The sequence below is a fragment of the Bos taurus genome, chromosome 22 (assembly GCF_002263795.3).
Source record: "Bos taurus isolate L1 Dominette 01449 registration number 42190680 breed Hereford chromosome 22, ARS-UCD2.0, whole genome shotgun sequence".
NCBI lineage: Eukaryota > Metazoa > Chordata > Mammalia > Artiodactyla > Bovidae > Bos > Bos taurus.
The window spans coordinates 59,571,391-59,583,708 of NC_037349.1; the positions used below are offsets into that span (position 1 = coordinate 59,571,391).

Genomic DNA, 12,318 nt, shown 5'->3' on the forward strand with positions numbered 1-12,318 from the left:
CCGTCCACGTCTGTGTGTCTGTTCCTGCCCTGCAGCAAGGTGCGTTGGCCCCATTTGTCTAGATCCCACGTAGATGTGTTACTATATGGTATTTGCTTTGCTCTCTCTGACGCACTTCACTCCGTACGTGTGTGTGCATTAGTCGCTCAGTCGTGTCCAACTCTTTATGACCCCATGGACTATAGCCCACCAGGCTCCTCTGCCCAAGGGATTCTCCAGGCAAGAGTACTGGAGTGGGTTGCCATTTGCGTCTCCAGGGGATCTTCCCGACTCAGGGATCAAACCTGGGTCTTCCACGTTGCAGGCAGATTCCTTACCGTCTGAGCCCCCAGGGAAGCCCCTCACTGTGTATAACAGGCTCTAAGTTCTTACTGTGGTTCTAAATTGTATTTTCCTACTGACGCATTCTATTGAGCCTCTCTTCGTGTGCATATTTGCATCTGTAGATCTTTTTTTTGGGGGGGGGTTACCATCTTTTCAGGCATTTTGCCCGTTAACAAGATGGATTGTTTGGATTTTCTTATTATTGAGTTTTGACAATTCTTTGTAAGTTCTAGCTACACATCCTTTACTAGAAAAAGCAAGACACTTCAGAAAATCATCTACTTTTGCTTTATTCACTACGCCAAAGCCTTTGATGGTATGGATCACAACAAATTGGAAAATTCTTCAAGAGATGGGAATATCGGACCACCTGACCTGTCTCCTGAGAAATCTGTATGCAGGTTAGGAAGCAACAGTTAGAACTGGACGTGGAACAACAGACTGGTTCCAAATAAGAAAAGGAGTACATCGAGGCTGTATATTGTCACCCTGCTTATTTAACTTCTATGCAGAGTACATCATGAGAAACGCTGGACTGGAAGAAACACAAGCTGGAATCAAGATTGCTGGGAGAAATATCAATAACCTCAGATATGCAGATGACACCACCCTTATGGCAGAAAGTGAAGAGGAACTAAAGAGCTTCTTGATGAAGCGAAAGAGGAGAGTGAAAAAGTTGCTCTAAAACTCAACATTCAGAAAACTAAGATCATGGCATCTGGGCCCATTGCTTCATGGCAAATAGATGAGGAAACAATGGAAACAGTGGCAGATTATTTTGGGGGCTCCAAAGTTGCTGTAGATGGTGACTGCAGCCATGAAATTAAACGATGCTTGCTCCTTGGAAGGAGAGCTGTGAGCAACCTACTCAGTGCCCTGTCCAGGCCTCCTGGTCGTTTCCCCAGATGCCTACAGGCAGCTCCTGGTTGAAATGTAAGACACTGTCGGCACTTTGGAAAACACGTCTGGCTGTTCCTCAGTGACCAGATGACTAGCGATTAAATGTCAAAATTAAAGGAATGACTTAGGGCTTAACCGTCAAATGTTCTTCACGTGAGCTGTCCTGCGTGCTTAATCACTCAGTCAAGTCTGACTCTGCGACCCCATGGACTGTATCCCACCAGGTTCCTCTGTCCGTGGGATTCTCCAGACAGGAATACTGGACTGGGTTGCCGTGCCCTCCTCCAGGGGAAACTTGCTGACCCAGGAATTGAACCCGCATCTCCTGTGTGTTCTGTAATGCAGGCACATTCTTTATCCTCTGACCCAGGAAGTCCATGCTTAAATATAAGCCTCAAAGAATTAAAAACAGACGTTCAAACAAAAACTTGCAAAGGAGTGTTCATAGCACCACGTTCACCATAGTCAAAAAGTGGCGGTAGCCACGCGAGTAAGGAGGAGATCAATAAGAACACGAACAGGAAGCTCCCTGGCGGTCCAGTGGCCCGGGTTCGGGGCTTCCACTCCAGAGGGCTTGGGTTTGACCCACACGCCCTGGTGTGACTGAAAAAGATGAAGATAAAAGGTGGCCCGTTCTTTTGGCTGCAGCAGAAACAAGTGAAGTGCTGACTCTTCCTCAGCGCAGCTGGGCCCCGGAAACATGGTGCTCAGTGAAAGGAGCCAGTGCCCGGGGCGTGCTGTGCGAAGCGTCCAGAACAGGCCGCCGTGGAGGCGGACGTCAGGTCAGTGTTTGCCGGGGGCGGGGTGGGGATGCAGGGGGTGAAGGGCACCGGGAGAGTGTGGGGGTCTCTTTTTCCTAACGAGCCCAAGTAGGCCGGTTTCAGCTGCTGTCTGTGTGAGAGCGCACAGGCGGAGCAGAGAGCTGTGGTCGGCATGAGGTCTGCCCACCCCAGCCCCGCAGTCCCAAGTGTCTTCTCCCCGTTGTTCCCTTCTCTCCTTGGGATTTCGTTTCAGGGTGATACAAAAATGCCCTGCGCTTGGTGGTTGTGATGGTTGCACAGCTCTGAACACTGAATCACTGTGCATTTTCAGTAGGCGAGCGTTGCGATGTGTGAATTTAATCTCAATAAAACCACTACAAAGCTGCGCTGGCCTGTTTCTCTCTTCTGCTGATGATCCGCTCGACTCCTTCGCAGAGGCTTGTTTTTTTTCTTTCTTTGCTGGAAATTCCTCCTTTATGCCCACCGGCCTGGGCTCAGCGGAAGGTGTTTCTGGAAGCCGGGCGTACAGTTTCCGGGCTGCCGCAGCCTAGCCGTGTCTTCCATCTCTGGACCCTGAACAACTCCGACTCCTCCATCCCGCCCCTGCTCAGCTGTGCCCCCTGCTGGCCGTCCCGGGAGCCGTTTGCACGTCCCTGCGGCCTTCCTCCCCAAGCTGAAGGGTGATGGAAAGACACGGAGCGGACTGATCGAGGTCTTGGCCTTCTGCTTGCTTGGCTGAGATGTAGGAACGGAATAAAACCTGCAGGGTGAGGGTGGAAGGAGGAAAGGGAACCGCAGGCGGGTGGTGGAGAGCCGAGTGGGGAGGCCAGTTGCCGGTCCCGGGCAGGGCTGGGCTTTGGCCAGCAGAGCCACGGCCACACATCCCGTCCCACTGCCGGCTGTAGGCCAGATGAGGTCTGCAGGGGACGCCAGGCCTGTATCCGGGTGGCTCAGGCCTGGTGGGCCTTCCTGGGGTCCCAGGGGATGGACGGGAGGGGCCAGGGGGACCCCCCTCTCCCCGCAGGAGGGTCTGGGTAGGGGTGGGGTGAGCTGGAGGGCAGAGGCTGGGGTAGAGGGAGGCGGCTGCCCTGGAAAACGTGGTCTCGGGCCTTCTGGACTTTCCAACACAGAGGGTCTAGGCTGGGGTCACTAGCCTAGGTCCCTAGTTCCCTAGGGTGCACACCCCAAGTGATCTCTGTAACCCTACAGGCCTCAGTGCAAGAATAGCACTTTTAAAGGATGTGGAAAACACCTCCCCCCCTCAACAGAAATCAGCAAAGACTGTGTAACTCAGACCATCTAGCCCACAAAGCCTGAAATACTGCCTTTCAGCTCTTGACGCAGAAAGTTTGCTCATTACTGCTGTAAATCCTGAAGTGTGGGGACCACCCCGCCCACTGAGTGCTTCCTTAGGTTCCAGCCTCCTCTGCCCGATTGTCCGAGAAAGGCTCGTCTTCCAGGTGTAAAGGGAAGTGAGCTCAGGTTGGAGAGAAGGAAAGACACGTGTGCCCCGTGGGGACCTGTCCTGGACACAGACAGGAGGTTGTAAGGTTGCTGAAAAGGAGCCTCTGTGTCGGGGTGCACCTGTCGTTGCTGGCTGCCCTGGGAGGGGGCCCACGTGGTGGGGGCGCGGGTCAGCTACAGCACTCACCCCCCTGCCCCCAGCCTCGAAGCCTCTGTGTCCACCTTGCCCCCTGCCTGGCTCATCGCAGGCCCCGGACGACTCCCTGGAGGACTGACTCCCTCAATTCTCTCGACAGGGTCAGTCGGAGCGTCTCCCCGACACCAACATGAACAAGCGCAGCAAGTTGAGTGACCAGGCCACACGCTGACCAGTGGGCACCAGGCCAGGTTAGTCCAGGGAGCTCTCGCTGCGTGGGTCTCACTCCAAACAACGTTCGAGAAATGCTGTAACCAAACAATTACAAAATGTATCATAAGAGTAAAAGTATAGAGAACAGGGTAAGAGATGCCATGGAAACCCTGATGCTGGGGAAGAGTGAAGGCGGGAGGAGACGGGGACGACAGAGGGTGAGATGGTTGGATGGCATCACCGACTGGACGGACAGGAGTTTGGGTGAACTCCGGGAGTTGGTGATGGACAGGGAGGCCTGGCGTGCTGCAGTCCATGGGTCTCAAAGAGTCAGACACGACTGAGCGACTGAACTGACCTGAAACACCCAAGACAGATATTACCCCTAGTCGTGCGCGGCGTGGATCAGAGCCACTGAGGCCCCGGAACGCTCGGAGGGCCCCGAGCCCGCAGAGCCGCCCCTGCGTCGTGTACCCCTCCCTCCGGGTCGCCAGCCAGGTCCCAGAGTCCCCCCACCAGACTTTCTCTTCCGCTTCACGCGGCCTGTCTCTGAGTCGCGCAGGGCGCTCCTGTGTGTGTTTCCAGCCCGACCACGTGGTGTTGCGCGGTTTCTGGTTCGCTGCCTGTCTGCCCTCGGCGCTGTATTTCCGAGGTTCCCCGCCCCCGCAGACGCGTGCCTGCTCTGATCTGCTTCACTTCTGTGGGGTTTGCAAGCAGGACCGTGCCTGGACGCTCGTGCATTCTCCTGTCCTGGGCGCTGGGTCACTTCTGACCCCACATCGCAGAAACCCTGCTGTCAGTGTGAGCTCAGGCCACGGCGGCTGCCCAGGCCCGCCTGCACGTCCACCATGAGGGGCCAGCCCGGAGCCCCCGGGGGCTGCCTGGCTCCGGCCGCACGGGCGTGAAGCGGCCCCTCCTCCCGGGTGGACTTGCTGCTCCTTTGGAGCATCCTTGAATCCTCCTTGGATTCATCCGCTGAATCCAAGCGGATGAGCTCCTTTTCCTGGTTTCCTGGCCCCTCCAGGCTCCCTTTCTGTGAAGCCTGCTCATCCCTTTCCCTGTTCTCCCAGGTTTTTTTTTTTTTGTTTTTTTTGCTCATCCCCCGTGCGGGCTGTCTCCCCGGGGGCCCGAGCTGCGCCTTAGCGCAGCCGTCCAGGCGGTGTCCTCAGAGGTGGCCCCGCGTCCCGGTGTCCCCGGCTCCGGCTGCGGCCTCGCTGTGGGAACGCCGCCAGGGGGAGCAGCTGCTCCACTGACTGCGCGTCCCCGCCGCGCAGGGCTCCAGGACCCGCCGGCCCGGCCCGGGAGGGCGCAGCGCGGGCGGGCGCCCCAGGAGCGGCCGCCCGGAGAGCACGTGGAGCCGGCTTGCCCAGCCCGGCCACGCCCTTCCCGAGCGGGGCCTGGGCACAGGCTGCCCTTTCTGTCCACCTGCCCGTGGGAGGAGCCCCCCAGGACCCCCTATCATGGGCTGCACCCCCCACCCCCCACCCTGGGCTGCACACCCCACTCCCCACACAGTTAGGGTCACTTTGCTCCAGGAAGCGAGTCACTCACACGACGGCTCGGGGGTAGTGCCAACCTCCTTCTTTGAGTCCGGGGGCCCTTGTTAGAGCCAACTGGAGGTCGCCCCGCAGGCGAGGGGGCCTGTCCCTCACTGTCCCGGGGACCTCATTCCCAGACTCCGAGGGTCGAGGCTGCGCCCCGCCCCGCTCTGGGCACTGGCCGCAGCAGCTGCTCATCTCAGGAACGCTCAGTCTCTGTGGCTCCTGTCTCTCCCTCTGCTCCCTGGGGGTCTTCTGTGATTGGTTCCATCTCCTCTGGGGCTTTGGCTGCCCTGGGGAAGGGACCACATCCTGTCCTTGGCCACCTACCCATGTCCTGGGCTCTGGGCCTGTCTCCTGATGTCCCTGAAGATGGTCCTCCCTGACTCTGATTCCTGCCCGGGGAGTGCTGAGCACCCCTCTTCAAATGAAAGCTACCCTGAATTGCAGTAGGAGAAACGAAATGAGCGCAGCGTTTTATCCGTGAGATCTTATTTAATGACTCATTTTACAGCACTTGCTCACCATAAAGTCAGTCAGTGAGAACGATGATGCTTCAGCGCCTGGATCACCATCCCCAGCCCCACCCTGTGCCCCCTGCTCAGCCCCAAACTATCCTGTCTCACACGGAAGAGAACCAGCAACGGTCCCGGTTTTATGAGGCCCCCCACTCCACCCCCCGCCCCCCACCAACATGCACTGGGACAGCCTTCAACTCAGGTGAGAACGGGGCAGACAGGGAAACACTTGAGGCTGGGCTGCTAACTCTATCAGCAAGGGGAGGTTGTCGCGGCTGTTCAGCCTCTAGGTCGGGTCCTGCTCTCTGCGCCCCAGGGACTGCAGTGCTCCAGGCTCCTCCATCCTCCACTGTCTCCCAGAGTTCACAGTCACGTCTAGATCCCACCACTCCATCCTAAAGGAAATCGACTGTGAGTATTCCTTGGAAGGACTGATGCTGAAGCTGAAGCTCCAATCCTTTGGCCACCTGATGTGAAGAACCGACTCATTGGAAAGGACTCTGATGCTGGGAAAGATGGAAGGTGGGAGGGCAAGGGGACGACAGAGGATGAGATGGTTGGATGGCATTACCGGCTCGATGGACGTGAGCCTGAGCAAACTCCAGGAGTTGGTGATGGACAGGGAGGCCTGGCGTGCTGCAGGCACAGGCTCGAAAAGAGTCGAACACGGCTGAGTGACTGACCACCAACACCACAGGCACACGGCTCTACGCCAAAGCTGCCTCTGTCTACGCTGGTCTCCCCTGGGGAAGTTAGAGAGCATCCACTGGCTGTTCCTGCTTAAGTAAGAGTCTTGTGCACGTGAAACTCTTGGGAAATTGGTGAAGGATAGCAACCAGAATGCACTCTTTGCACGCAGTGGGCTTCCAGAAGCAGAGATGACGAGTGAAATAGACGGGTGTCCGAGGGCTGTTCAAACAACATTCCTAAATTATATTTTGAGAGAAGGCTGTTTCCCGACGCTGCTCAACTGTGACTCAAGTGGGCAGCTCCGTCCTTACCCTCTGACCTTGGGGAAGCATTGCAAAGGCTGGGTCCCCTCTGTCTGCATAACCCACATCCCCTGCAGCGCCCAGCACGCGCTGCTCTGCTTGGGGGCCACTACGCATGCAAACGCACATGTCCCAGGTGAGGGATGTACGTGTGGACCCCCATGCCCAGTGCCTCCTCCGCAGACACCACGGGAGGCCCCCCCCCGTGACGCTGACCTCAGCGCCCCCCGCCCTCCTCCACCAGATCCGATGGCGGGGGGATGAGGTCGCGGGGGTTCATCCTGGCCACCAGGCAGACGTCGTAGCTGTCGTGCATGAGGACGTCGACGGCCACGACGTTCCACTGGTTCTCCCAGGGGTCCAGCTCCAGGATCTCCTTGCAGATAACCTCGTGGCGATCTGAAAAGCAACAGAGAAGGGCGGCACTGAACCCAGAGGCCGTCGTCGCCGTTTCGCAGCTTCCGCTAGAAGGCGCTGCGCTCCAGAAGTCGGCTAACAGCGTGAACATCGCACCGCGGCAGACACGGTGCTTCTGACATTTCAGGAATGAAGAAAGGCCGCGTGACACCTCACATTCAGGTGTTCCTCAGACAGGCCATGACTGAGTTGTACACGCACTGTGGAATGGTCCCCACAGTCAAGCTTTTCACACACCCCTCACCCCACATGATCCCCCTGTGTGTTGAGAACACTTAGCAAATCTCGGGTACACAATGCAGTGTTGTTTTCTGGTTGTTTTTTTTTCTGCCAAACAGCTTCTAGGATCTTAGTTCCCTGACCAGAGATTGAACCTGGGCCGCAGCTGGGATAGCCCAAGTCCTGACCACTGGACAGCCAGGGGGCTCCCAGTACCGTCAGCTGCAGTCCCCCGCCAGGCCTTAGATCCCAGAACGCCCTCAGCTTGGAGCTGGAGGTCTGGACCTTCCGACCAGCATCTCCTCGTCTGCCCTGCCCACCCTCCCCGAGTCCCCGGCACTCCCGTCTCCACTGTCTGCTTCTGTGAGTTTGGTTATTCTGGAGTCCGTGTCTCACTGAGACCACACGGGGATGGTGTTTCGGTCTGGATTGTCCCGCTTAGCACCACGTCCCCAGGTTCACCCTTGTGTGGAGTCACAAACGGCTCTTTGTGACCCAGCGACTGTAGCCACCAGGCTCCTCTGTCCATGGGATTCTCCAGGCAGGAGTACTGGCTGCTGTTTCTGCCTTCAGGGGATCTTCCTGAGCCACTGAACTCATATTTCTGATCTTCTCTGTCTCCCCTTCTTATTTTTGGATTATTTGAATTTCTGTCTCTCTTTTTTGCTTCCCTGGGTCTCTCTTGTGCTGCGCAGGCTTGCCTCTTTCGGAGCACAGGCTCCAGACCAGCGGGCTCAGCAGCTGCAGCTCATGGGCTTAGTTGCTCTGAGGCATATGGGATCTCAGTTCCCCGATCAGGGATCAAACTGGCGTCCCCTGAACTGCAAGGCAGTTTCTCAGCCACTGGACCACCAGAGAAGTCCCTGGATTGCTTGAATATTTTAAATATCCCATTTTAATTTATCTTGAGATTTTAAGCCTCCTTATTTTTCTTTGTTTAAAAAAAATTTTTTTTATTAAGCATGTTTTTTCTACAGCTATTTTTCAGTAGTTGTTCTAAGGGTTGCAGTGCCTTTGAACGGACTGTTTGCATTTATACCTCATCACGTAAGTGGAGCAGGGAGCTCCCCTCAGCGCATCTAGACTCTCAGGCTCTCCACCCCTTTCCACTTAATTGTCACGACAGGGAGACGGCCCTCTCTGTGTAACAGTAACCACACTGAGAACACGACCAGACAATGCTAAGTTTTCCAGTCAGCTGCCATTCTCGTGCGCAAGAACTGAAGAGAAGGACGCGTCGCCCATCGCGTTTAGCCCGGCCTCCCCCGGGCTCCTCTGCATGTCTCTCCTCCAGGACGTCTTCTCAGCGATCCCGCTGCCCTTCGCTCAGAGGATCCTCCTCCTCTCTCTGTCTCTCTCTTTAAAGCAGGTTTGCTGGCAAAGCATCCTCTTAGCTTTCCTCCTCCTGAGACAGTTTGATCGTCATTTTGCCTTCAGTTCTGGAGGATGTTTGTGCTGGATTTGTAATTCCAGAGAGCTGGCAGTGTGTGTGTGTGTGTGTGTGTTGTGCTTAGATTTTGCTCCATTGGCTTCTGGTCTCTTTGGTTGGAGAAACCTACAGTCATTCTAATAATTTTTCCTCATATGTTCTCTTATTTTTCTCTGGCTCTTAAACATTCAGTTCAGTTCAGTCACTCAGTCGTGTCCGACTCTTTGCGACCCCGTGGATTGCGGCACGCCAGGCCTCCCTGTCCATCACCAACTCCCGGAGCTCACTCAAACTCACGTCCATCAAGTCGGTGATGCCATCCAGCCATCTCATCCTCTGTCGTCCCCTTCTCCTCCTGCCTTCAATCTTTCCCAGCATCAGGGTCTTTTCAAATGAGTCAGCTCTTTGCGTGAGGTGGCCAAAGTATTGGAGTTTCAGCTTAAGCAGCAGTCCTTCCAATGAATATTCAGGACTGATCTCCTTTAGGATGGACTGGTTGGATCTCCTTGCAGTCCAGGGGACCCTCAGGAGTCTTCTCCGACACCACAGTCCAAAAGCATCCGTTCTTCGGCGCTCAGCCTTCTTCACAGTCCAGCTCTCACACTGTTGTTGTCTCTTTTAAGGGAGTGACTCAGTGGTTGCCGTGTGCTCACAGCACTGTCTCACCAGCACCATCTGGTTGGAGAGCATTTTCATCACCCCCAGAAAGCAACCCTGTCCCCACTAGCTGTAGGTTCCTGTTCACGCCTCCCCCAGCCCCTGACATCCGATCTGCACACACTTGCCTTTTCTGGGCATTTCGTATGAATGGACTCATCTGGGGTCTTCTGTGACTGCCGTCTTTCCCCGAGCACAACGCTTTCAAGGTTCATTTACACTGTAACCTGTGTCAGCTTCATTCCTCTATCGCCAAGGAACGCTGTATGGATGGCCCGTGTTTTATTTGGCCATTTGTTAGTTTGTTAGTTGATAGACACTCAGGTTGGTCGGGTTTTGCCTGCTACAAACCCTGCAGCTCTGAACACTGGTGCCTGTTTTTGTGTGGACAGATGTTTTCATTTCTCCGGTGTATGTGCTTTGGAGGGGAATTGCTGCTGTCCATGGTGCTACAAAGAGTAACACACACACACACACACACACACACACACACACACACACACACACACACACACACACGATGTGACTCCAGAAACCTCAGGTTTCAAATTCCACAGAAGCTGCTCCATTTTACATTCCCACCAGCCCTGTATGAGGCTCCAACGTCTCCAGTCCTTGTCAATACTTGTTATTATCTGTTTCTTTTCCTCACAATCACTCTGGTGGGTGTAAAGGATGATCTCACTGTGGCTTTGATTTGCATTTCCCTGGTGGCTGGTCATGTGACTCCTTGGCCATTTCTTTATTTTCATTGGATACATATCTATTCAGATCCTTTGTCAGTTTTTTTAAAAGAGTGTTACTAATAGTTTTCTTTGTATTATTAAGTTGTAAGACTTTTAACAGATTCACGATACAAGTTGCTTATTAGATGTGTGATATTTTCTCCCATCCTGTGGGTTGCACTTTCTCTCTCTTGACATGGCCCTTTGGAGCACAGAAGTTAAAATTTGATGCACAATGCATCTATTTTTTCTTAGTCATGCTTTAAGTTTATATAAGAAACCATTGCCTAATTCAGGAGGATCACAGAGATTTATGCCTATGTTTTCTTCTGAAAGTGTATAGTTTTTTCCTCTTGGGATTAGGTTTTTGATCCATTTTGAGTTCATTTCTGTGTCTGTGTGAGGTCCAAACTTCATTCATTTGCACATGAATGAATATCCAGTTATTGCATGTGGATAGCCAATTATTCCTGCACCATTTGCTGAAAAGGGGATCGTTTCCCCATTGAATTGTCTAGTACTGTTATTGGAAATAAATTGGCCATTAAAATAAGGGATCATTTCTGGACTCTCAGATATATCCCATCGATCTCCATGTCTATCATGGTGCCCCTGCCACACCGTCGATTATTACTATATGTGTGAAGGAAGTTTCGAGATTAGGAAGTATGAATCTTCTTCTTTTACAAGATTGTTTTGAGTATTCTGAGTCTTTTGCATTTCCATGTAAATTTTAGGATCAGTTTGTCGATTTTTGTGTGTGCTGTCTTACCATTTATTTGGCTTTCCAATGTCTGTAATGATGTGCAGTTTTCATTGCACAAGTGCTGAGCTTTTTGCAGTCACATTGTGTGTGTGGGTGTTACTTTTGCAACCCTGTGGACTGAGGCCCGCCAGGCTCATCTGTCCATGGGATTTTCCAGGCAAGAATACTGGAGTGGGTTGCCCTTCACTTCTCCAGGGGATCATCCCAACCCAGGGGTCAAAGCCTTGTCTCCTACACTGCAGGCAGATTTGCTACTGTCTGAGCCACTAGAGAAGCCCCTTATTATTTCTGATACTATTATAAATGGAATTTTTTCTTTTTTTAGTAATTATTTGGCTGTGCTTAGTTACAGCACTCGGGACCTTTAGTTGCGGCACGTGGGCTCGAGTTCCCTGACCAGCGATCGAACCCAGGCCTCCTGCGCTGGGAGCAGAGTTAGCTCCCGGACCAGCAGGGCAGTCCTGGAGTTGCTCTCTCGACGTTATTTTTGGAGTGGCCGCTGTGAGCGTATGGAGATACAGCTCATTTGTGTACATTCGTCTCCTGTCCTACAGCCTTGATGAACTCGTGTTAGCTCTGGTAGCTTTCTTCTTTTGTGGATATTCACCTGCTTTCCTGCATCTGTTCTCAGTTGCAGCACGTGGATCCTCTCTGCGGCAGGCTGGCTTCTCTGTGGTGGGCGTGTGGCCTAGTGGCCCCCTGCTTGTGGGATCTTGGTTCCCCAAAGATCAGGGATCGAACCCGCCTCTCCTGCACCACAAGGTGAGTCCCCAAGCAGTGGAGCACCAGCCAGGTCCCTCTCGGAGCTTTTCTGGTGGGTCCTTCAGGCTTTCCAAATAAGATACCATGTCCTAGGCAGTTACCTATTCCTCTCCAATCTGGATGCCTTTGATTTGTTTGTTTTCTTTCCTAACTGCCCTGATTAGTACAATGTTGACTAGAAGTGACGGGGTCGGGGGGCGTCGGTCTTGTTACTGGTCTTGGGGGAGAGCTTTCAGTCTGGCCGTATGTCTGATGCTACCTGTGGAGTTTCATAGACGCCCTTCACTGGGTTGTGCAAGTCCCCTTCTGTCCCCGTATTTTGGGTTTTTTATACCACGGAAGGTGTTGGATTTTGTCAGATTCTTTTCTGCCTCTCTGGAGATGATCAACCTGATTTTGTCCTTTCTTCTACAGACGCACTGACGGAGTGTCACGTTGGTGAATCTCTGTGGGCCGACTTCGGGCCTGGGTAACTCCTGCTCGCTCACAGTGCGTGA

The 12,318-nt window shown here is 53.8% G+C and overlaps 1 protein-coding gene across 3 annotated transcripts in view; it reads right to left on the reverse strand.

Annotated features, from left to right (window-relative positions):
• Positions 1–5,799: 5,799 nt before the first annotated feature.
• KBTBD12 (kelch repeat and BTB domain containing 12) overlaps positions 5,800–12,318 on the reverse strand; it is a 51,030-nt gene continuing 44,511 nt past the window's right edge. For 2 of the 3 annotated variants that reach the window (XM_010818002.4, XM_005223171.5), the window contains exon 6: positions 5,800–7,245. In XM_010818002.4, coding sequence (XP_010816304.1) covers positions 7,064–7,245 — 182 coding nt within the window. In that variant the 3' untranslated portion in view covers positions 5,800–7,063. The remainder of the gene's footprint in view (positions 7,246–12,318) is intronic. The other variant, NM_001192448.3, reaches the window with a different exon arrangement.